At 40.4% G+C, this 24300-nt stretch overlaps 1 protein-coding gene and 1 pseudogene across 2 annotated transcripts in view; both read left to right on the forward strand.

The window, feature by feature from the left end:
* The first annotated feature begins 10850 nt into the window (after positions 1-10850).
* The window catches only part of LOC136862972 (adenosine 5'-monophosphoramidase HINT3), a 63578-nt gene continuing 50128 nt past the window's right edge, over positions 10851-24300 (forward strand). For both annotated transcript variants that reach the window (XM_067139269.2, XM_068226230.1), the window contains exon 1: positions 10851-11003. In XM_067139269.2, coding sequence (XP_066995370.1) covers positions 10923-11003 — 81 coding nt within the window. In that variant the 5' untranslated portion in view covers positions 10851-10922. The remainder of the gene's footprint in view (positions 11004-24300) is intronic.
* LOC137498599 (uncharacterized) lies at positions 13868-15355 on the forward strand (annotated as a pseudogene).

Consider the following 24300-nt stretch of genomic DNA (forward strand, 5'->3'; position numbering starts at 1 on the left):
TACATCAATGGAATGTTTTAAAACCCTATGTTATTTAACATCAACCTGCGAGCCCAAGTTGACAGGTTCGATCCTCAGTCTGGTGGTATTTGAAGGTGCTCTAATACGTCAGCCCTGTGTCGGTAGATTTACCAGGACGCGAAAGGACTCCCGCGGGACAAAATTCTGGCACCTTGGCGTGTCCAATAAGCATTAAAGTAGCCAGTGGGACGTAAAACAAATATTATTATTATTATTATTATTATTATTATTATTATTATTATTATTATTATTATTATTATTATTATTATTATTATTATTATTATTATTATTATTATTATTGCTTGTTGATGCTTGTTGTTTTAAGGGGTCTAACATCGAAGGTTATCGGCCCATTATTATTATTATTATTATTATTATTATTAAAACATTTTGAAGTACATCAAATTTGACACATATGACATAAAATAATAACATTCTTGTAATATTAGAACTTTGTACGTCAAACGGTTTTAAAGGGGTGAATAATTTCTTTTTTTTTTTTTGCTAGGGGCTTTACGTCGCACCGACACAGATAGGTCTTACGGCGACGATGGGATAGGAAAGGCCTAGGAGTTGGAAGGAAGCGGCCGTGGCCTTGATTAAGGTACAGCCCCAGCATTTGCCTGGTGTGAAAATGGGAAACCACGGAAAACCATTTTCAGGGCTGCCGATAGTGGGATTCGAACCTACTATCTCCCGGATGCAAGCTCACAGCCGCGCGCTTCTACGCGCACAGCCAACTCGCCCGGCGAATAATTTCTTTTCCGGAGCTAACCTCATTTAATCCCTTAGGGGTGCAATGTTTTCAAATATTTGCTATTTGATATTTAGGATTTACACATATATACCGCTATTGGGAATATTGTTTTGGTGCGCTAAACAATTTCGGAGAAATGAGTATTTTTGTTTCCGGGTCTTAACGCCCTTAAGGATTAATCCTTTTTCTCAGCAGATACATGCTGGGTCTGTACCTTAATTAAGGCCACGGTCGCTTCCTTCCCAATCCTAGACTTTCCCTATCCCATTGTCGCCATAAGACACACATGTATCGATGCGACGTAAAGCAAATTGTAAAAAAAGTCATACTTTCTGCTATTTAGCACCTATCATATTTGAAATAGCGTGCTCCTTTGTGCTATAATTTGATTCACTTTTGGATATAAAATTCACTGCATTAAATCCACCAAAAATGAAAATATCCGGGGATGATCGCTCTTTGCTCACTATTTACAGTAGCAACTTGCAGCGCTAGACTGCACGGTAACTCAGGGATCTCCGCTAGAGCGCTCTGGACATTGTGACTTGCACGTTCCACATTGTGGTTCTCGTAATAATATCTTTCGTCCAAATATTCGACTCTTGAAGACGAAGTGTGTTAGCAAGATGAAACTCGAAAAAGGCCTTAGAAAAATTATTTATAATTAAATAATAACAAGAAGAGGACCGAAATTATAACGGTGATGATGTTGATGATGATGCTTGTTGTTTAAAGGGGCCTGACAGCTAGGTCATCGGCCACACTTACAGTACAACGGATCACAATAAATATTCATATGATAAATTACCTCCCCTGCAAACCGCGTGAACTTGCCGCGGTGGGGAGGCGTGAGCGATCCAGTTAAGCAGATAGCCGAGCCGTAGGTTCAACCATATCGGGTGGGTACATGCAACGCCCTCTGTAACTGCAAGCCGTGAGGTACTGAGAATTGGCAACTGTGTACTTAGGCTGTATGAAAGGTAAACACGGTTAGGCCATGTGTTAATATTTTGTTTTAAATTCTAGTGTACTTCATTCAGACGGATACTGAAATCAAATCGTGTCCCTGCCTTCATCTTTCGTGAAATTGTTAATGGTACAATAAGTCCTGCTTAAAGCTGGTAGAGGGAAATCCTTCTCGTCCGTTGTGACTTACATAACCTCTGCCTGGAAGTTGCTTTCGCCGATTTATGTGTAAAATATAACATATTTAAAACATTTCAGATGCCTAGAAAGTGTTGTGTACCCGGGTGCAAGTCAAGATTAAGATTAAATGGCATCGTATCCACCTTTTCCTTCCCTAAAGAAGGAAGGCAGGCATGGATTCGTGCCATTCCACGAAAGGACTGGTATGCAACTCCATCATCTGCTGTTTGTGCCCACCACTTTGATGTAAAGGACACAATAGCTTACGAAAATTGGAAAAAAACCTGATGGAATGGTCACAAAACCTGTTCCAAGGTTTCCAAAGTTGAGGAAAGAAACTGTGCACCGTAGGTTATATAATTTGCCTTCCTACCTAACCTGCAGCACACCAGCTAAGAGACGAGATCCCGAGCCGCGAAGAAAGGATATTAGGAGAAGAGAACGACAAAAAATACAGGATACAAAAAACGAGATTTTTTAGTGAATTTGATGATTATCTGAATCGTTTCTCATCAAAATTAAATTTCTTCAATTGGCAGTGTAAGATAGGCAGCGCGTATTTGTGGTTTTATCTTCTAAATGTTGATTTACTTGAAGTACCGGACAGCTCAGAAGTACCGTTTCTGGTTCTGTATTACACAGTGTTTGCAGGTTACTGAATTGTGAACTTTGTATCGGTATATTTAGGGAACGAAAGAGCAGAGATTGGTGTTTTTTATTTTGATCATTTACAGCAAGGAGGATTCTCAGTGCCCAGTGCTCAGTTTTATGACTTTATATTCATGTAAAATCTGTATTTCAGAGCATTATGAACTCAGAACAGTTGGCGAGTACTTTTCGGAAACTAGTTTATCAGTAGAAAATTCTTGTTAGGCTATCATTACACAATTTAGAGAACAATGCTGTCTATAGAGACACTGACGAGTGTATCTGTGGACAAAAAATGAAGGGATTGACATCCAAAACGTTTAGTAAGTTTGGGAGAATAATATTGAAAAACTTTTCTGACCGCGTAAGCGACGGACATGAACAAAACAGCAAGAAAAGGAAACTTCAGGTCCTAGGATGCAATTTTTTCAAGTTGCTTTAGGTCGCACCGACACAGATAGGTCTTATGGCGACGATGGGAGAGGAAAGGGCTAGAAGTAGGAAGGAAGTGGCCGTGGCCTTATTTGAGGCACAACCCCAGGCATTTGCCTGGTGTAAAAATGTGAAACCACGAAAAACCATTTTCAGGGCTGCCGACAGCGGGGCTCGAACCCACTATCTTCCGAATACTGGATACTGGCCGCACTTCAGCGACTGCAGCTATCGAACTTGGTAAATCTTACTATGTTAAGGTAAAGTGTAATTATTAACTTACGTGAAATTGACGGCATATTAATACTGGTACTACAATTTGTCTATTGCTGATAATGTCCTCAATAATGTTGTAAGATGGACAGTAGGCAATGATATGATGATAAACGGGGTTAAGAGTCAGGTTGTGAGTTTCACAAATAGGAAAAGTCCTTTCAGTTTTAATTACTGCGTTGATGGGGTGAAAGTTCCTTTGGGGATCATTGTAATTACCTAGGTGTTAATATAAGGAAAGATCTTCATTGGGGTAATCACATAAATGGGACTGTAAATTAAGGGTACAGATTTCTGAACATGGTTATGAGGGTATTAAGGTTGTAGTTAGGATGTGAAGGAGAGGGCATGTATGTCTCTGGTAAGACCCCAAATAGAGTATGGTTCCAGTGTATGGAACCCTCACCAGGATTACTTGATACAAGCACTGGAAAAAATCCAAAGAAAAGCAGCTCGATTTGTTCTGGGTGATTTCCGACAAAAGTGTAGCGTTACAAAAGTGTTGCAAAGTTTGGGCTTGAAAGACTTGGGAGAAAGGAGACGTGCTGCTCGACTAAGTGGTATGCTCCGAGCTGTCAGTGGAGAGATGGCGTGTAATGGCATTAGTAGACGAATAAGTTTGAGTGGTGTCTTTAAAAGTGGGAAAGGTTACAATACGAAGATAACGTTGGAATTCAAGAGGAAAAATGGGAGCAAATATTCATTTGTAGGAAGGGGAGTTAGGGATTGGAATAACTTACCAAGGGAGATGTTCAACAAATTTCCACTTTCTTTGCAATAATTTAAGAAAAGGGTAGGAAAACAGCAGATAGGGAATCTGCCTTCTGAGCGACTGCCCTAAATGCAGATCAGTAGTGATTAATTTCCATTTATGTGCTTGTTAATTTTTCATAATGTTGTGTTTTCGGTGACATTTTGCGAGTGAACCGGTCGTGTTTATGCTTGTTACTACCTTCCCACCATGAACTCGTCAGCCTACCGTTTGACAGGAGTGCGACATTGTCAATTTTAACCTCACGGCTTGTAGTTGCAGAGGACGTTGGTACCTGTCGAGATACCAGACTAACGAGTAATTCATCGCGAAAGGAGTGTATAAGACTTTCCGCAGTTGAAGTTTTGGCAGTCATAATGATTAACTGATTTGACCTAGTAATAATATTTAACATGGCTATGCTGTATTCATCGTTCCTCCTGGGTAAAATATGCCGGAGGTAAAAATAATAATCCTCCATTCGGATCTCCGGTTGGGGACTACACGAGAAGGGGCAATCATCAGGATAGTGGATACTGACATTCTGGGAGTAGGGGTGTGAAATGTTAGAAGTTTGAATCGTTGTGATAGGTTAGCGGATCTGAAAAGGGTAACGGATAGACTAAAGTTAGATGTAGTTAGTATAAGTGAAGTACCTTGGCAGGAAGAGGAGAAATTTTGGTCAGGCGAATACAGAATTATCAACACAAAATCAAAAGGATGAAATGCAAGAATTGGTTTAACGGTGAATGGGTAAAAAGGGCAGCGGCAAGCCACTACGACTAACATAGTGAAATGATTATTGTTGTCAAGATAGATGAAGAATTCGAAAGAATGTATGAAGGAATAGAAGATGTAATATAATAATGTCAAGATACTCTAAGTGCGATGGGAGAGTGGAATGCAATCATAGGTCAAGGAAGAGAAGGTAATGCAGTAGAACAATTCAGATTGGGACAAAGGAAAGGAAGAGGAAGACGGCCAGGTGAATTCTACACCAATCCTAATTTAGTCCTCGCTTATACTTGGTTCAAACACCACAAACGAAGGCTGTGTACCTGGACGCGACCTGAAGACACTGGAAAGTATCAAATAGAATTAATTATGATTAGGCCGAAATTCAGATACCAGGTGTTGGGTTGCAAGACATTCCCAGTAGCAGACGTGGACTCTGACCACAACTTGTTACTCATGGAATGCCATCTGAAGTTGAAGAAATTGAAGAAAGGAAGGAATGCAAGGATATGAGATCTAGACAATTCGAAAGAAAAGGGTGCTGAATTGTTTCAAGGAACATGTTACACAAGAACTAAATTAAAATGCTGAAGGAAACACCATAGAAGAAGAATGGACAGTCGTGAAGAACGAGGTCAGTAGGGCTGCTGAAGAACGTTTAGGAACAAAGGAAATATCAACTAAGAATCAATGGATACCTCAGGCGATATTAGATCTGATTGACGAACGACAGAAGTTACAGCAATGCAAAAATGAGGAGAGCAGAAAAGAATACAGGCGATTAAACAATGAAGTAGATAGGAAGTGCAAGACAACTAAGGAAGACCGGCTGGTGGAAAAGTGCAAGGATATTGAATTTCGCGTGGTCGTGGAAACCTAGATGCTGCATAGAAGAAACATCAAGGAATCCTTGAAGGAAGGAAAGCTAGTTGTACGAATATTAAGAGCTCAGACCGGAAACCCCATCTACGGATAGACGACAAGGCAGAACGATGGCAGAAACATATCCAACAGTTGTATCAAGATAAAGAATAGATGATAAGTTTCTGGAAACAGAAAAGACTGTTAATGCTGATGAAATGGGAGATCCAATTTTGAGGTCGGAATTCGACAGAGCTTTGAGAGACCTAAATAGGAACAAGGCAACTGGAATTAATTACATACCCTCGGAATTACTGATTACCGGTACCTTAGGAGAAACCATCATGGCGAGGTTATTCCTTTTAGTGTGTAAGGTGAGCATATGATACAGGAGAAGTGTCATCAGATGTTAGACAGAATGGTGTTATAGATATTCCCAAGAAAGCTGGTGCTGCGAAGTGTGAAAACTACTAAGTTACCTACACAATGTGTTTAGTATCTCATGCCTGCAAAATATTAACACGTATTATTTACAGAAAAAGGGGAAGACAAGTTGGAACTGGGTTGGGAGAAGATGAATTTGTCTTCAGAAGAAATGTAGGGACACGTGAAGCAATACAGACTTTACGTCTGATCTCAGAGGATCAAATTAAGAAGAACAAGCCTACGTACATGGCGTTTGTAGATCTATAAAAGACATTCGATAATGTTGATTGGTCTCAGCTACTTGAGATTCTGAGGTGATCGGGATCAGATACCGAGAAAGAAGAATTATCTACAATCTGTACAAAAATCACTCTGCAGTAATAAGGATCCTGGGCTTTGAAATATAAGCAATAATCCAGAAAGTGGTGAGTCAATACTGCGGTTTGTCCCCTTCCTTGTCAGTGTAAAGGAAAGGAAATCAAAGGGGAATTTGGAAGGGGAAACAATCAGTCAATCAGCAATCATCAATGATCTGCATTTAGGGCTATCACCCTATCGGCTACCACCTTTTCCTATCAATTGTTTACCTAGCTACTTACATTTCCAAACAACTTGGAAATTTATCGAACATTTCCTTGATAATTCATCCTAACACCTTAGTCCTCGTCCTTTAACGGAATATTTACCCCAATTTGTCCTCCTGAATTCCAAGTTTATCTTTATTTCATGATCTTTCCTACTTCCAAAAAACCGCTCAAGCATATTCGTCTACCGAGACTTAAGTAATTCCATGCCAACTCTCTACTCGAAACATACCATATAGTTGAGCATTTCGTCTCATTACCTCCAAGTCTTCCCATCCATAAGTTTGCAACATTTTAGAAACACTATTCCTTTGTCGGATATCACCCAAAACGAATCGTGCTGCTTTTCTTTCAATTTTTTTCCAGTTCTTGTATCAAGTAGTCCTAATGAGGATCCCATACACTGAAACTACTCTAAATACTCAAAGTCAAAGATACCCGTCTCCCTTAATCTCGAAAACCATAGATTAGGGAGAGGGTATTATTTATTGTAACCGTTCCAAAATTTGTGATACATGCAGCATACAAAATTAGAAAGAGTAACTTTATATAGCTATTGTGAATTGTGTTAATACTTGGTACATACGATGAATATTTATATAAAGCAGATGATTAGAGATTGAACAGAGAAAGAATAATATAAGCTGAATAGTGGAGTTGCGTTCAAATATGGTATTTTGACAGAAAAACCGAAACATCTATGTATAGTGATATCTTTACAGACTGTCAAAAAATCTCAACATTACCTTTACAGGCTGTTAAGAAAAGAGGTAAAACAAAATTATTATTCGGCAATACAGGAAACTAATAGAGCTACTGTAACAAGGTAGTTCCATACTATACCTTAAGCCTATGTGACTAATGGCTCTAGACTTCAACGGAGTTATATTGTCTAGGTTGCCTTAGGCACACTTCAATTCCTGGCTGGCATGTACCACATCCTTTCCTTCTCTTATTTTCCTGCTCCACATTCCCCTAATAATGTTAAATAATTTTGCGTTTCTATTCGGGTGCATCCATTCTCTGTTCAATAACTTTACAATTTTATACAACTGATTTTCGTTCTCAATTTTCTTTACATCCTCCTCATCTATGAATTTTTCTCGTATTTTCTTAGTCATTGGACAATCTCATCCTAACTCTTCAGAACATAGTAAACATTTATTTTCATCCCTGTTTCGTCTATAGGCTTTATTTTTATGTATCCACATTAACCACCATATTATACCTCCCATTCCCTTTTTTGTTATAATCTCTATATTTATTCTCATTCTCCCACTGACATTACAAAATTCTTCTAATGACCTCTTACTTCTACATTGTGCATCAATGCTTTGTTTTTCAATATCCTTAATTCTTAGCACTATTTTTTTTACATGTTCCCAACTTCTCTTTACACTCCTTTACCCAGTAATATCCCATTCCTGTCGTTTCCAAAACGTTCCGTACCCCATCCACCCAGTATCCTTGGTTCTGATGTTTCATTTGGTGTTGATATGCTATCTGTAAAATTTCGCCCCCTTCTCGCAACTTCATTCTCAACCAATACTTTATTATCCTTTTAATAATATCCACTCGCAGACTTATATCTTTGCACATCATTCTCACTCCACAATTAGCTGAACAACTGGGTAGGCCCATAATTATTTTCCCAAATCTACTCGTAATTGTATCAAGTGAGTCAACCCTCCCTTCGACTCCCCAAATTTCTGCTCCATACAACACTCTAGATTTAACTACTGCATTAAAAACATTTTATACACTCTGTAGTCTGTGTTGGGCATCTTCTTCTCCAGTATGCTAATGGCTGACAGTGCACTCATGCCTTTTAGTTTTGATCTTTTTATTTGCTCCGTCCATTTCCCATTTCCACTTAATATCAAACCCAAGTATTCCACTTTCTTGACAACTTCTAACCTCGTCTCACCCATCCACCATTTTTCATTCTTTGACAATTTGTATCCTTTTTTGCACACCATTACCTTGGTTTTCTGTGCATTAATTTTTAAGTTCCACACTTGACAGTAATTTACTACCACATTTGTACTACCCTGCATACTATAGGGTGTCAAAGTGAACAGAAGGATGTCGTCAGCAAAAATGAGGCCCGGAATATCCTGGTTCTCAAGGCTTGGGTATACCCCTGCCTCAAAACCTTTCGACTGAAAGATATCATTTATAAAGAGTAGAAACAGTACTGGTGACAACTTACAACCCTGTTTCAACCCTACATTAGAGAATATTTCCCCAAATAATGCTCCCTCCTTGGTTTTAATTGAACACCTTACTTCTGAATATATGTTTTCAACCGCTCTTATCATCTTCTGGGACACCCCTATCCTTCTCATCTTGACCACGACCGCCCCTCTGCTCACAGAATCAAATGCTTTATCCAAGTCAATAGCAGTAATGTACACTTTTCCGCCTGTCTTTTTTACATACTTATCTATTATTGTTTTCACTACAAAAATATTATCTGTTGTCCTCATCCTTTCTCTAAAGCCTGCTTGCAGCCTCTCCAGAATCAGTTCCCCCTCTGCCCACTTCATTAACCTTTTGGCCAACACACCTGTATATATTTTACTTAATGTATCTAGCAACGTTATACCCCTGTAGTTGTTAGGGTTATTTTTATCTCCTTTCTTCTTATAGATTGGGCAGATCACTCCCTCTTGCCAAGATTTTGCTCTAAATACTCCAAATGCGGTCTTACCATAGACTTACACACCCCCTCCTTTACGTTCTTACTGAAAATGAAAAATGAAAACCTACAACCTGTTTTCCAGTCTTTGACCGGGTCAGGGATGTAATGAATGAACCTTATAGGCTATTATTACAATGGGGTCGCCACTCCCAAGGTGATATTAATGAGTGATAAATGCTATGAAATGATAATGGAGAGTGTTGCTGGAATGAAAGATGACAGGGAAAACCGGAGTACCCGGAGAAAAACCTGTCCCGCCTCCGCTTTGTCCAGCACAAATCTCACATGGAGTGACCGGGATTTGAACCACGGTATCCAGCGGTGAGAAGCCGACGCGCTGCCGCCTGAGCCACGGAGGCTCCCTACATTCTTACTACAACTCCTAAATACTCTTCTAACCCTGTGAAGAGATCTGTATCATTTCTTAACAACCTCGTTAATCTCATTTCCCCCAATCATTCCTTAAATTAACAGGTAGGTACTTACAGTGCTCCCCATGAGGTACTATCAACCCACCAGCACAATAATTATAACTGAGAGTACTTTTCTTCTTGGTGAAACTTACAAATTGACTTTTCATCCCATTTACATCCACATCACTGTCTATCTCGCAACATTGCTTAAGTACCCCTGCAGTCGCTCACAATCCTGCAACTCATTTACCCTCTATACAGAATAACATCATCCGCAAAAAGCCTTGCCTGTGATTCCAGTTTTTTACTCATATCGTTTACATACCGGTATTCTATCCTTCCAGCCTATAAGTTGGGAGCCGGCTATTAATTCCAGGGTCGCATATGGGTGATCCCCGGTTATATTTTCGAAATAAAATAAACTAATCTTAAATTAATAAGCAGGAAGGATAAAAGAGTAAAACATAATTAAAAAGTATTATGAATGAGAATTTTTTTCAAAACTAAATTATTTTAAACGTTGGCAGTACGACAAAGAAATGAATAACAGAAAATCATTAATAAAAACTCACAAGGTCAACTGAAATCCATTAATAATTCATACGGACAGTTCGGTTATATCTTCCAAGCACTATTTCAATATAACACAAATGCAATTTATTTGGAATAACTTACCAAGGGAGATGTTCAATAATTTTCCAATTCCCTTTGCAATCATTTAAGAAAATATTAGGAAAACAACAGACAGGGAATTTGCCACCTGGGCGACTGCCCCAAGTGCAGATCAGTAGTGATTGATTGATTGATTGATTGATTGATTATAATGCTGAAAATGCATAGGCCCTATGTAAAGTAGAAAAAAATAATGGATGTCCTTATCGAAATAACGATATAAGATATCGAGGATTTAGCAATCCGTTTACATTACACAGATCGTCACAAATACAGGCGTTTCGATTCCAGAATAGGCGTGAAATACATTGGAAGTTATTCTCTTTCCTTTCTCTGAGGATTTGTTTATAGATATTTTGGTAATGTTAGGGTAAATTTATTTATGTACTTTGCCTATACTGCACTTGCTGTCAGATTCAGATGGTACCAATCATTTTAGAGCAATCATTTTAGTGCGTACGATTTGATACAGATTTGATATTGGTACTTGAGTGGTGCAATGTCGGAAAACAGAGATAAGTGCGTATTTTGCCGAATTTGTGATGGAAAAGACGAAAGCTCTTCCAATATACTTTTCCAGGTTGGCTAATGCTAAAACGCTGTGCTCTTTTGTTATTAATTTGTCGACTCCTTGGAAACTCGTTTTATAGCCCTGTGTGGTACCGGTAGTCTGATGTTAAACTTTGCATGTATTTTTAAAAATGTAGTTTTTCAGTCGCATTTTTCGACATAAATTATCAACAGTTAGCCAATGACTTGAGTATAATAACAACACTTAATAACGGATAATAAGTTGCTTTGCAGAAGTGTTTCCTAGTTAGGCCTATAGGTTAATATTAGTTAAATGAAAAAGTAGGCTACACTTTTCAACATTTAATTCGGTTTTCAATTTTTTCACCATAGTCGATGCACGTGTGATTTTTAAGATCACGCCCGTGGTTCGTATTTCTCATAAAACTTGAGATACTGTGGCTATTATCATAAAAGTACAAGCTGATTACGTGAACGAATGTGATCCACGAACTGTCACTTGCTGTATGTACTATTAGGTTATAATATTATTTTGATATACCCTCAGTTATACTGGCCACTGTGCCTCTGTTACTGCACAAAACTGACAAATGTAGGCCTCCACTTTAAATTGTATACTTCTGTACCCAGAATACGATAAGAATGGTACAGCAACGAAGTAGAAAGATACCATTTATTTCATGGAGGCCCGCGATTATATTAAGCCATTAACAGTGAACTGTATCTAAGGGTGGAGGATCTTTACCACCAGTGAAGACTGAACATTTCTCTGAGGATGTTGTGGCCAAAGAATTGTTGGAGAACACTGAAGAAACACTAATAAAATTACTGAATGCCTGAAAATTATTCTACAGATTTTTATCTGTAAAATCTTAATCGTCCAATATTAAATATGTTGCAGGCTTACTTATTCAGGTTTTATCATGGGGGTGTATAGGCCTAATAGTATTGACTATAACAATAATCATCCTTTATTGTTCTGTCTGTACAAACTTTGTTACTTTAGCACCATGCAGTAACTTTTTCTATGGAATCTTTTTCCTACAGGAGTTCTCTAATGTCCCAGCTGCCAGAGATATTGAATTGACATGTTTAAACGCCATTAAATGCCACCGACCTCAGCAAAGATCAAACTTGCTATCTTGGGAATAGAAGGATGTCAAATAACAGCACCACTGAGTCTGGCTAAAGAAATATGTAATAGCCTAATATTATGTAACACCCCTTCAAATGCTGCAGGGGCAGAACTAAAGCAGCGTCCGGTTACGGTACACCAGAATGTGCTCCACTAGGCATTTGTACTTGATGGCTACAGCACTTGCTCAGATAATGCTATCACATGTTCCTTTATGCTTGCCAGTGACCCACCAACCCACCCTAGAAGCATTCTTGCTTGCATAAGAAAATTAAAGCTGAAACTATATAAATCAGTGAAATCCTGCCAGACTCTGCTGAATGGTCAGCGTACTGGCTTTCGGTTCAGAGGGTCCCGGGTTCGACTCCTGGCCGGGTCGGGGATTTTAACCTTCATTGGTTAATTCCAATGGCCCGGGGGCTGGGTGTTTGTGCTGTCCCCAACATCCCTGCAACTCGCACATAACACTATCCTCCACCACAATAACGCGCAGTTACCTACACGGCAGATGCCGCCCACCCTCATCGGAGGGTCTGCCTTAACAAGGGCTGCACTCGGCTAGAAATAGCCACACGAAATTATATGTAGTGAAATCCTATTGGCTGTATTTTCTGGTATGTGATGATGAGCAGTGTCCTATTGTCTCCATTAGAGCTTGTATCACGTCCATCCACAGAGCTGCCACATTTGGTCAAAGTAAATGTGCAAATTTTGAAAGTGTCGTGATGTGTGCTGGATACATCCCTGATGTAAGGAGAGATACAAGTGCTCATTGCCACTACTGGGGATTCACCACCATCGCAAAATTAATAATTACTTTTATAACAACACTGTAATCGGGACTCATGACCTGTTATGCTTTAATTAAACAAATAAATAAATATTTTGGGAAGTAGGCAGACAAAGGAATGCCACTATTGGCTGAACTCTTCAATACGGCGTCATTCCCAAAATTCAGTATTGATACTTGTGTACATACAGGTCATTGACAACTCCCTCAAACAACGTACAGGTTACAGTAGGTGTACAGGAGGGAGGGGAAGGAAAGGGGGGAGTTGTAGAAGACAGGTGGTCTAATGTTCTAAGGGGAAGGAGATTGCAGGCTAAGGGCTCTATTCAGGATCAGAGTTCAGGACAGGTGTCTGTGAGAAATTGGTATGAGTCACTCCAGGTAGAACAGAGGGAAGATGAGGGACAGGGAACTGTTCGTGAGATGTGTGGAAGTAAGAGGAAGGGAAAAGGTAGGAAAGGGAAATGTAGAGCAGAGGATAGGAAAAGATAGGTGGAACAGGGTCATGGGAAAGAGAAAAGGGAGGAGGAAGTAGCTTCTGCAGCTATCAGGAAAGATAGGGCTGACCAGGAGGGGAGGGGATCAAATGAGGTGGGTAGGGTTGAGGCTCTGGTCATGGGGGATTCCATCGTTAGACACGTGGGGAAAGTGTGTGGAGGAAAGGGAACCAGGGTAGAATGTTATCCAGGAATTAGGTTGAGGCAGATGTTGAGGAAAGTACTGTCCGCACACTTTATCTTGGTGCATTTACACCCTAGTGCTGAATCGGTTGACTTCGGTGATCTTCGAGATGCGTACTGGCAACCTTTGCAACACAAACTATGAATCGCTTAAGCATAGCCGTGCGACATCTGGCGTACATGTTCCGTACTGTTGTTGTTGTTGACATAACAAAGCCATGCGACATCTGGCGTACACGTTAAGTACTGTTGTTGTGTATATAACAAAGCCCTCCCCCCCACCCATGTATTATAGGTTAGTAGGGAACATGAGTTCGGAACATCCGTCGACATCCAAGGAAGCACCTGGAACTCCTCCAAGGAAAAGACTAAAGCCGGTTATACACAGCGAGGCACGAAAAATAATAGCAAACGTTGCAAAATGCTGTGCCTTGGAGAAAAAACAGAAACAGCTCCTCGTCCCCCTCAACAAGGCTATTCAACGCGCTGCCGCGTATACGGGAAAATCTGCTTCGACTATTAATAGGATTAAGGCATATTCTGCCTCTCACCCCGGCGAATCTCCACGCTCCCCTGGTAAAAAGAGGTAGGTCCCTCTGACCAGTCTATCTAAGCAGTTCTAACCAATATCATGATGGATACTATTAGGTTGTCATGCGCAAGTGTTATATGCTGTTCTCCTCTTGCTCGTAGGGTGAGAACGCAAGGGAAGATAGAACTGAATGATAGCGACGAACGAGTGATAAGGGACACCATCGAAAACTTCTATATTGTCCAAAAAGTGGTGCCTACCGTGAAGAAATTGATCCCTGTGCTGCAGAAAGAAATTAAGTGGTCGTGGAGCCCAACGTCCCTCCGAAAAGTTTTGAAAGGTATGGGTTTTGTGTGGAAGAAAGTCCAAAACAAACGTGTTTTATTGCTGGAGAGGGCAGACGTCGTTGATTGGCGGGCACGCTTCCTCGTCCAGATGAAACATGCTAGGGAGGAAGGCAAGGAAGTATTTTACTTGGACGAGTCCTGGATTGACAATAATACAACAACTGGAAAATGTTGGCAGAGAGGAAACGATGTTGTGGGTGTTACAGCCTGGGGAAGCTCTACGAAAAGGCTAATAATTGCAAGTGTTGGATCTGAGAAAGGGTTCATTAGAGAAGCACAATTAATATTTGATGCCAGAAGTACCCAGGGCGATTACCATGGCCAAATGAATGCCCATAATTTTGAGAAATGGTTCAAAACATCTGTGCTCCCTAATTTGCCTCCTGCATCTGTGATAGTGATGGATAATGCACCGTATCATTCTCGACAGATGGATAAAATACCATCGAGGTATGACACGCATGACAATGGTCCAGTGGCTACAGGGGAAAGGCATTGTCTGCGACGCAAATCAAAGGCAAGAGGCCCTATATAGATTAGTTCAGGAACACAGGCCTCCTGATACAATTTATGCTGTTGATGTCATGGCGGCTGAAAAAGGACACGTCGTCCTTCGTCTCCCTCCATACAACTGTGATCTGAACGCCACTGAATTGGCATGGGCAAAAATCAAACGCGAATTCAAAGGACGGAACATTATGGGAGACATGTCAGCCGTTAACCTTCGACGACTAACCATCGAGGCATTCCGTTCCGTATCGGCCGAAGATTGGAAAGGGTACTGCCGGAAAGTGAAAGAACTGGAGGAGGACTACTGGAGACACGACGCTGTAATGGAAATAGCCATGGATGACATTATAATGCATAGTACAGGAGAATGCAATGACGATTGTGACAGTGATCTGTCTGAGACGTAATGTAAATAAAGATGTAACAAATAGATATACAAATAAATTGTGACAGGGATTTGTCTGTAACTTAATGTAAATAAAGGTGTAGCACATACATATACACATTCATTGTGACAGGGATTGGTCTGTAAATTAATGTAAATAAAGGTGTAGCACATACATATACACATTCATTGTGACAGGGATTGGTCTGTAAATTAATGTAAATAACGTGTAGAACATACATATACACATTCATTGTGACAGGGATTGGTCTGTAAATTAATGTAAATAAAGGTGTAGCACATACATACACATTCAATGTGACAGGCATTTGTCTGTACATTAATGTAAATAAAGGTGTAGTATCGATCGATCATACTATCGATTCAATTCAGATTTCATTTTCATTCAGTTGGTAGCACCAGGCAGCACTATCGATACCGGGACAGCTCCCTCCTTACTCCTCACCCCGTACACAAATGCACCAACATAAAGTGTGCGGATAGTAGAAGAGAGGGAGGAGGGGAAGAAGAAGGTGGTAGTGTTTCACGTTGGTACCAACAACGTAAGGCAAGCTGATATAAGTACCAACATAGTTGGAGATGTGTGGGATCTGGTAAATGCAGCACGGGTAAAGTTTAAGAAAGCAGAGATTGTTATTAGTGGAATACTGTGTAGGAGGGATACTGACTGGAGGGTGATTGGGGATTTAAATGAGACTATGGAGTGGGTATGTGGGGAAACTAGGAGTGAAATTTCTAGATCCTAATGGGTGGGTAGGAGATAGGGATCTGCGCTCCGATGGCCTTCATTTAAACCGCAGTGGTACGTATAAGTTAGGAAATTTGTTTGGAAGGGTAATAGGGAGTTACATTCAGGGAAACGGGAACGCCTAGGGAGCGGTGATACGGGAATAGGGAACTGGAAATCAAGTAGGGATGACATAAAATTGTTAGTGTTGAACTGTAGAAGTATTGTAAAGAAAGGAATAGAATTAATTTAATAGATATATATTTACCAGATATTGTAATAGGAGTTGAATCATGGCTGAGAAATCATATAATGGATGCAGAAATTTTCTCACGGCACTGGAGTGTGTATCGTAGAGATAGGATAGGAATGGTGGGAGGGGGAGTGTTCTTTCTGGTGAAAGAAGGATTTGTAAGCTACGAAAAAGTTAAAGATGAGACACATGAAATTCTAGGTGTAAGGCTCATTTCTAAAGATAATAGGCAACTTGATATATTTGGAGTGTACAGATCGGGAAAGGGTAGCACTGACGCGGATACGGAATTATTTGATAGGATAGTCAGCTATGTGGGAAACGACATGGAAAGAAATGTGATCGTAGCGCGTGATCTGAATTTGCCAGATGTCAATTGGGAAGGAAATGCGAACGACAGGAAACACGACCAACAAATGGCAAATAAATTAATATGGGAAGGACAGCTGATTCAGAAAGTGATGGAACCAACCAGGGGAAAAATATCCTGGATGTGGTGCTGTTAAAACCAGATGAGCTCTATAGGGAAACTGAAGTAATAGATGGTATTAGTGATCATGAAGCTGTTTTTGTGGTAGTTAAAAATAAATGTGATAGAAAGGAAGGTCTTAAAAGTAGGACTATTAGGCACTACCATATGGCTGATAAAGCAGGCATGAGGCAGTTTCTAAAAAGTAACTATGATTGGTGGAAAACGGTAAATAAAAATGTAAACTGACTCTGGGATGGGTTTAAAGAAATTGTTGAGGAATGCGAAAACAGGTTTGTACCTTTAAGGGTGGTAAGGAATGGTAAACACCCACTTTATTATAATAGAGAAATAAAGAGACTAAGAAGGAGGTGCAGACTGGAAAGAAATAGAGTTAGAAATGGCTGTGGAAGTAAGGAGAAATTGAAGGAACTTACTAGAAAATTGAATCTAGCAAAGAAGGCAGCTAAGGATAACATGATGGCAAGCATAATTAGCAGTCATACAAATTTTAGTGAAAAATGGGAGGGTATGCATAGGTATTTTAAGGCAGAAACAGGTTCCAAGAAGGACATTCCAGGAATAATTAATGAACAAGGGGAGTGTGTTTGTGAGGATCTTCAAAAGTCAGCAGTATGTAAAGATTGTTGGTTACAAGGATGATGTTGAGATAGAGGAGGAGACTAAGGTCAAAGAAGTAATAAAATTTACATATGATGAAAATGACATTTACAATAAGATACAAAAGTTGAAAACTAGAAAAGCGGCTGGAATTGATCAGATTTCTGGAGATATACTAAAGACAATTGGTTGGGATATAGTACCATATCTGAAGTACTTATTTGATTATTGTTTGGTCGGAGGAGCTATACCAGATGAATGGAGAGTTGCTATTGTAGCCCCTGTGTATAAAAGAAAGGGTGATAGACATAAAGCTGAAAATTACAGGCCAGTAAGTTTGACATGCATTGTATGTAAGCTTTGGGAAGGCATTCTTTCTGATTATATTAGACATGTTTGTGAAATTAATAACTGGTTCGATAGAAGGCAGTTCGGTTTTAGGGAAGGTTATTCCACTGAAGCTCAACTTGTAGGATTCTAGCAAGATATAGCAGATATCTTGGATTCAGGAGGTCAAATGGACTGTATCGCGATTGACCTGTCTGAAGCATTTGATAAGGTGGATCATGGGAGACTACTGGCAAAAATGAGTGCAATTGGACTAGACAAAAGAGTAACTGAATGGGTTGCTATATTTCTAGAAAATAGATCTCAGAGAATTAGAGTAGGTGAAGCTTTATCTGACCCTGTAATAATTAAGAGGGGAATTCCTCAAGGCAGTATCATCAGACCTTTATATTTTCTTATATATATAAATGATATGAGTAAAGGAGTGGAATCGGAGGTAAGGCTTTTTGCGGATGATGTTATTTTCTATAGAGTGATAAATAAGTTACAAGATTGTGAGCAACTGCAACGTGACCTCGAAAATGTTGTGAGATGGACAGCAGGCAACGGTATGTTGATAAACGGGGTTAAAAGTCAGGTTGTGAGTTTCACAAATAGGAAAAGTCCTCAGTTTTAATTACTGCGTTGATGGGGTGAAAGTTCCTTTTGGGGATCATTGTAAGTATCTAGGTGTTAATATAAGGAAAGATCTTCATTGGGGTAATCACATAAATGGGATTGTAAATAAAGGGTACAGATCTCTGCACATGTTTATGAGAGTATTTAGGGGTTGTAGTAAGGATGTAAAGAAGAGGGCATATAAGTCTCTGGTAAGACCCCAACTAGAGTATGGTTCCAATGTGTGGGACCCTCACCAGGATTACCTGATTCAAGAACTGGAAAAAATCCAAAGAAAAGCAGCTCGATTTGTTCTAGGTGATTTCCGACAAAAGAGTAGCGTTACAAAAATGTTGCAAAGTTCGGGTTGGGAAGAATTGAGAGAAAGAAGAAGAGCTGCTCGACTAAGTGGTATGTTCCGAGCTGTCAGAGCGAAGAGATGGCGTGGAATGACATTAGTAGACTAATAAGTTTGAGTGGCATTTATAAAAGTAGGAAAGATCACAATATGAAGATAAAGTTGGAATTCAAGAGGACAAACTGGGGCAAATATTCATTTATTGGAAGGGGAGTTAGGGATTGGAATAACTTACCTAGGGAGACGTTCAATAAATTTCCAATTTCTTTGAAATCATTTAGGAAAAGGCTAGGAAAGCAACAGGTAGGGAATCTGCCACTTGGGCGACTGCCCTAAATGCAGATCAATATTGATTGATTGATTGATTGATTGATTGATTGATTGATTGATTGATTGCCACAATGCAAACCCCTAAACCAATGATGATAAGGGTTGTACTCCCAGGGGATACTAGAGTCCTGTATGCTGCTCAAGGCTTAATCACCATCTACAGTATCGTATGCCCTCACTCCACTGAACACTGTGGAGATGTTTGGCTCTTGGCTCACATTGTAGTGAGTAGAAATTGTATACCAAACAGGGGCTTATGCCCCAGACCACCTTTTGTTTGCCATGCTAATGAAGTCTGTCCCACCGGGCGAGTTGGCCATGCGCGTAGAGGCGCGCGGCTGTGAGCTTGCATCTGGGAGATGGTAGGTTCGAATCCCACTATCGGCAGCCCTGAAGATGGTTTTCCGTGGTTTCCCATTTTCACACCAGGCAAATGCTGGGGGCTGTACCTTAATTAAGGCCACGGCCGCTTCCTTCCTACTCCTCGCCATAAGACCTATCTGTGTCGGTGCGAAGTAAAGCCCCTAGCAAAAAAAAAAAAAAAAAAAGTCTATCCAGATCAATGGTCTTGTCACTGTTACTTTTTGGGGGATTCAGACCAGTCTGTCAATGTTCTGTGCATGCAAGAAATTAACTCTAGATTTGTTCATTCTCTAACACAGAATTTACTGCTGTGCTCTATCACTTAATGTGCCGATCCTGGTATTTGCCTGGGTAAAACTTTGCTAATGGGGCTGCTAAAGAGTGGATAGGAATCCAACATGGTACAGTTTGCGAGTCATCTTAGCACGCTACACAAGGCTGCCAACTTACGAACTTAGGTCTGGCTAATGACAAGACTGTTGGTCTGGATTGGTTAGGTTTCGCTAGTGACAAAACCGTTTGTCTCGATTGGTTAGTTCCGGCTAGTGACTAAACCATTGGTCTCAATTGGTCAGGTCTGGCTAATGACAGGACCATGGGCAGGGGCAGTGCACTCGACAGTGAAGAACACATGAATCAATGCCGTGTTCCCATGGGACATCAGAGAATATATGATCAACAGTTTATAAAACATGAATTAATTAAACACTTACTTTAAAAAAAAATCAGTGATTTTCTCTCCTTTCACACTTATACTTACATCGGGGTATAATTTTACCTTCCGCAGCCGAGAGTTTAAAACATTATACTCTGTTGCAATTGATGAAATGTTAATTATTATAACAACACATGCCTGTTAGCCATGATCAATTAGGTGTCTAGTCTATATGGTCTGTCGCTGTGATGTCAGCCTTGTGTCAGTAGATTTACTCGCACCTAAAAGAACTCCTGCAGAACAAAATACCAGCACCTCGGTGTCTTTGAAATCCATTAAAAAGTAGTTAGTGGGATGTAAAAACAATAACATTACTATTATATGATGCTGAGGTTAGCCAGTTTGACTTTCATAGGTGGAAAAAATTTTCATAATTAGAATGTTGGATGGCAAATTGGAAGTGGTGATAGTGTACAATTTCTAATCTTTACATTGCATACCAAAAGACAAACCTCTCCACAGTGTTCAATGGAGTGAGGGCATCTGGCACTGTTGATGTTGATTTGTCTCTCGGATGGAGGCATTAAGCCTTGAGCAGACCTCTTGCAGTTATTCGACAGGATTAGGCTGTATGACAACACCAGGGTTCACCTTTCGCTACCTAATCTGGGTGTCAAATTGGAAGACCTGCACCAAGTGAGCAAAAACTATACCCGGACAATCCTGTCACCAATAATAAAGGGGTGTGACCTCCGGAGAGGCCTGGTGCAGGTCTTTTGATTTGACGCCGTATAGGTGACCTGTGCATCTGTGAGGGGAAGGGAATGAAAACTTTCCCTAGGTCCTAGGTGCGCTTATACAGTTTCCAGGAATGACTTTTGATGGCACCAGGCGAGTTGGCTGTGTGGTTAGGGGCACGCAGCTATGAGCTTGCATCCAGAAGATAGTGGGTTCGAACCCCACTGTCGGCAGCCCTGAAGATGGTTTTCCATACTTTCCAATTTTCACGGCCATGGCCCCTTCCTTCCCACTCCTAGGCCTTTCCTATACCATCACCACCATAAGACCTATCTGTGCCGGTTCGGCGTAAAACAAATTCTTTAAAAAAAACTTTTGATGGCAAAATTATTTTCTGCCAGTACTGCAATAAACAGCTATGCCGATATTTCCTAAATGTCATATTAATCTAAAACTAAGCTTTTGATACTGTTTCCTCTAGTTAATTTTAGAGACCTTGTCCAGATGGTCTGGGTTCAATTCTCAGTACCGGCAGTAATTTAGAAAGCAATGAGGTCTGGAACGGCATTGAACCAGCTTCATGAGGACAATTGAGACGCTCCAGTGAGCAGCGGTCATAGAGGCAAGGCAGTACGGTTGAGGGATGTGTCGTGCTGGTCACACGACCACCCAATACCTGCAGGCCATAAGCTGGGCAGCAGCCATTATTGAATGCCAGGAACCTTCAAGGCCTGTAGTGTTCTTGTTCTACATTAACTTTAGAGTGGGAGTGGCTTAAATGAAATAGTCCAAAATTACAAATTTTATTCAATAGCTATTCCTCATCTTATTCTCTAATTTTCATTACTTTATTGTGTTTTAGATTTCACAAGAGAAGAAAAAATACCACTCTCAGCAGTATGCAGATAGTGCCAGTCACAAAGCGAAAGCAGCCATGAAAGGTAACAGAGAGACTCTGTTCACACACACTGTATCTCCCACAACCTGTAATGGTTTCTGTGCCGATATGTGTAGAGCCCTCGTTGCAGTAAATATCCCGTGGAATGCTGTAGAATAATCTGGTTTCCAGAGATTTTTTTTCACAGAAATACACCAAGCAGCATATACCATCAGCATCTACATTAAAGACTATCTACGTCAGATATTTGTTACGATGAGGTCATATTTTTAATCAGCGAGGATATTGGCGAGTCTTGCATATGGTTGTGTGTGGACGAAACCACCGACTGTGGGTAGATACACGCATGCACAGAAATGGTATCCCTATATAAACAATGCATGGCGGCCCCCCCACCTTCTTGCTTAATGCATTGCTGCAGGTAGACAGCCCACAACAAGACTTTGTAGTGATTGAAATGGGCACTGGTGGCTGTATAGCAATACACAGTGTGTCTTCAGCACTAACCGTTTACTCCCTTCCCCTCCTTTCCTGTAATGGAGTGGCCTCCATCACTACCCCTTCACACCCTCCCCTCCTTTTCAGTACTGGAGTGAAGCAGTGTTGATTGTTTGTCAGCACACCATTTCTGTGCATGAGTGTACATTGCTAATCTTATAGTAGGAAAACTGGAACCCTGACATCTTCTGCTCACCTTCTTTGCTCTAAGCAGCTTGAGAAAGTCAATAGTCAAAGCACTGCTTACTTCATTATCAAGGGGTTGCAGATGTTGTATTCTAGGAGTGTTGATTCTAAATTCTTTTGCCTTGTCCCTGTAGCTGCTACCTACATGATTGCTAGTGCACCTCTCCTCAAGACGTTTTACCCTTCAATTGATTTTACTTGCATGGCCCCTGCCTTGCATAGACTTGCAGAAACAGTTAAAGTCAAGTTTCCTGCTGTAATACGTTCATTTCAACAATGAAGAAAGTGTTCTGTAACGTTCCATTCAGAATAGCCATCTTTCGAGAGAAATTCCCTTCCACCACAGCCAATCACCACCCGTTGGGGTTCCTGGATGGAAGCTACCCTGTATTATGCAAGACATATTGAGGAAGTCATGACTGTGATAGACAGAGGCCTGCACTCCCGGCGTCCGCTCAGAAGACTACCATTGACTCCACAGCATAGCCTTTAATGGACAACTCTGCATGTGAGTTGTCTGTCAAAGAACTGCTAAAGGATTATTCCAGTGTTCAGAGACACATTGTGTATATTCAGGCAAATTTTTCATTTCTTACAGACACCATTACATAAATAGAGGAAAAAGGAAATAGTCTTGGACAGCAATTTTCTGTACTTGAGGAAACTGAGAATAATATATCAGGTAAGTGAAATGACGTATGGCTTTTAGTGCCGGGAGTGTCCGAGGACAAGTTCAGCTCACCAGGTGCAGGTATTTTGATTTGACGCCTGTAGGCGACCTGCGTGTCGTGATAAGGATGATGGTGAAGATGACACACACACACACACACACCCAACCCCCATGACAGAGGAATTAACCAATGTTGGTGAAAATTCCCGATACCAAGCTCGATTGCTGCAGTCGCTTGAGTGCGGCCAGTATCCAGTATTTCGGAGATAGTGGGTTTGAACCCCACTGTCGGCAGCCCTGAAGGTGGTTTTCCGTGATTTCCCATTTTCACACCAGGCAAATGCTGGGGCTGTACCTTAATTAAGGCCACGGCCACTTCCTTCCCAGTCGTAACCCTTTCCTGTCCCATCATCGCCATAAGACCTATCTGTGTTGGTGCGATGTAAAGCCAATAGAAAAAAAAATTCCTGAACCTGCCAGTAATCAAACCCAGGACCCCTGCGACCAAAGGCCAGCACGCTAACCATTTAGCCATGGAGCCGAATGGTACATCAGGTAATGGACAGGGAAAAAGTAGACTTGCCTAGTGAAATTGAACTGAAAAATGTAGGTGTATTTTCCTATGCCCCTCTAACATCTGTGAGTGTGGAGCACTCTCTTTCTGCTTTCAGAATGATTTTAACAGACATAAAACACAGCCTGACTGTAGAGAATTTGGAGAAGATTATTGTTATGTACTGTAAATCAAACTACGAATGAAAGTGCTGTAGGATTGTTCCTCACAAATAAACACATGCTCTGTTCGTGTTTACACTGTTATGGAATACCTACAGTGCTGTAAATGGTTCAGTGATTTTAGTATTAAGGTATTAGTTCAGTAATGATATTGAATTTTCATATAATCCGTAACTCATTTTGATAAATTTCTTTTTAATTCTGTCTTAATTTTGAAGTTATTTCTGTTAAGAATAGGTATACCAATTTTTTTAGAAGTTTAAGTGTATATTGTAATATTTTCAAGTCTATTTTCTGTCTATTTACACATTTTTAAAGCATATTTTAATTGTTTTAAAAGCATATTTTAGGTGCCTTAAACTTAATTTTCTTTAGAGCCTAAAATCCCAGGTCTATTGATGAGTTGACTGGACTTGGTTCTTTTAAATGGAGCTACACTGTTATTCACTGAACCAAACCCCTATGGCACAACAGACCTGAAAGGCCATGACATACCAAGC

The sequence above is a fragment of the Anabrus simplex genome, chromosome 2 (genome assembly GCF_040414725.1).
Source record: "Anabrus simplex isolate iqAnaSimp1 chromosome 2, ASM4041472v1, whole genome shotgun sequence".
NCBI lineage: Eukaryota > Metazoa > Arthropoda > Insecta > Orthoptera > Tettigoniidae > Anabrus > Anabrus simplex.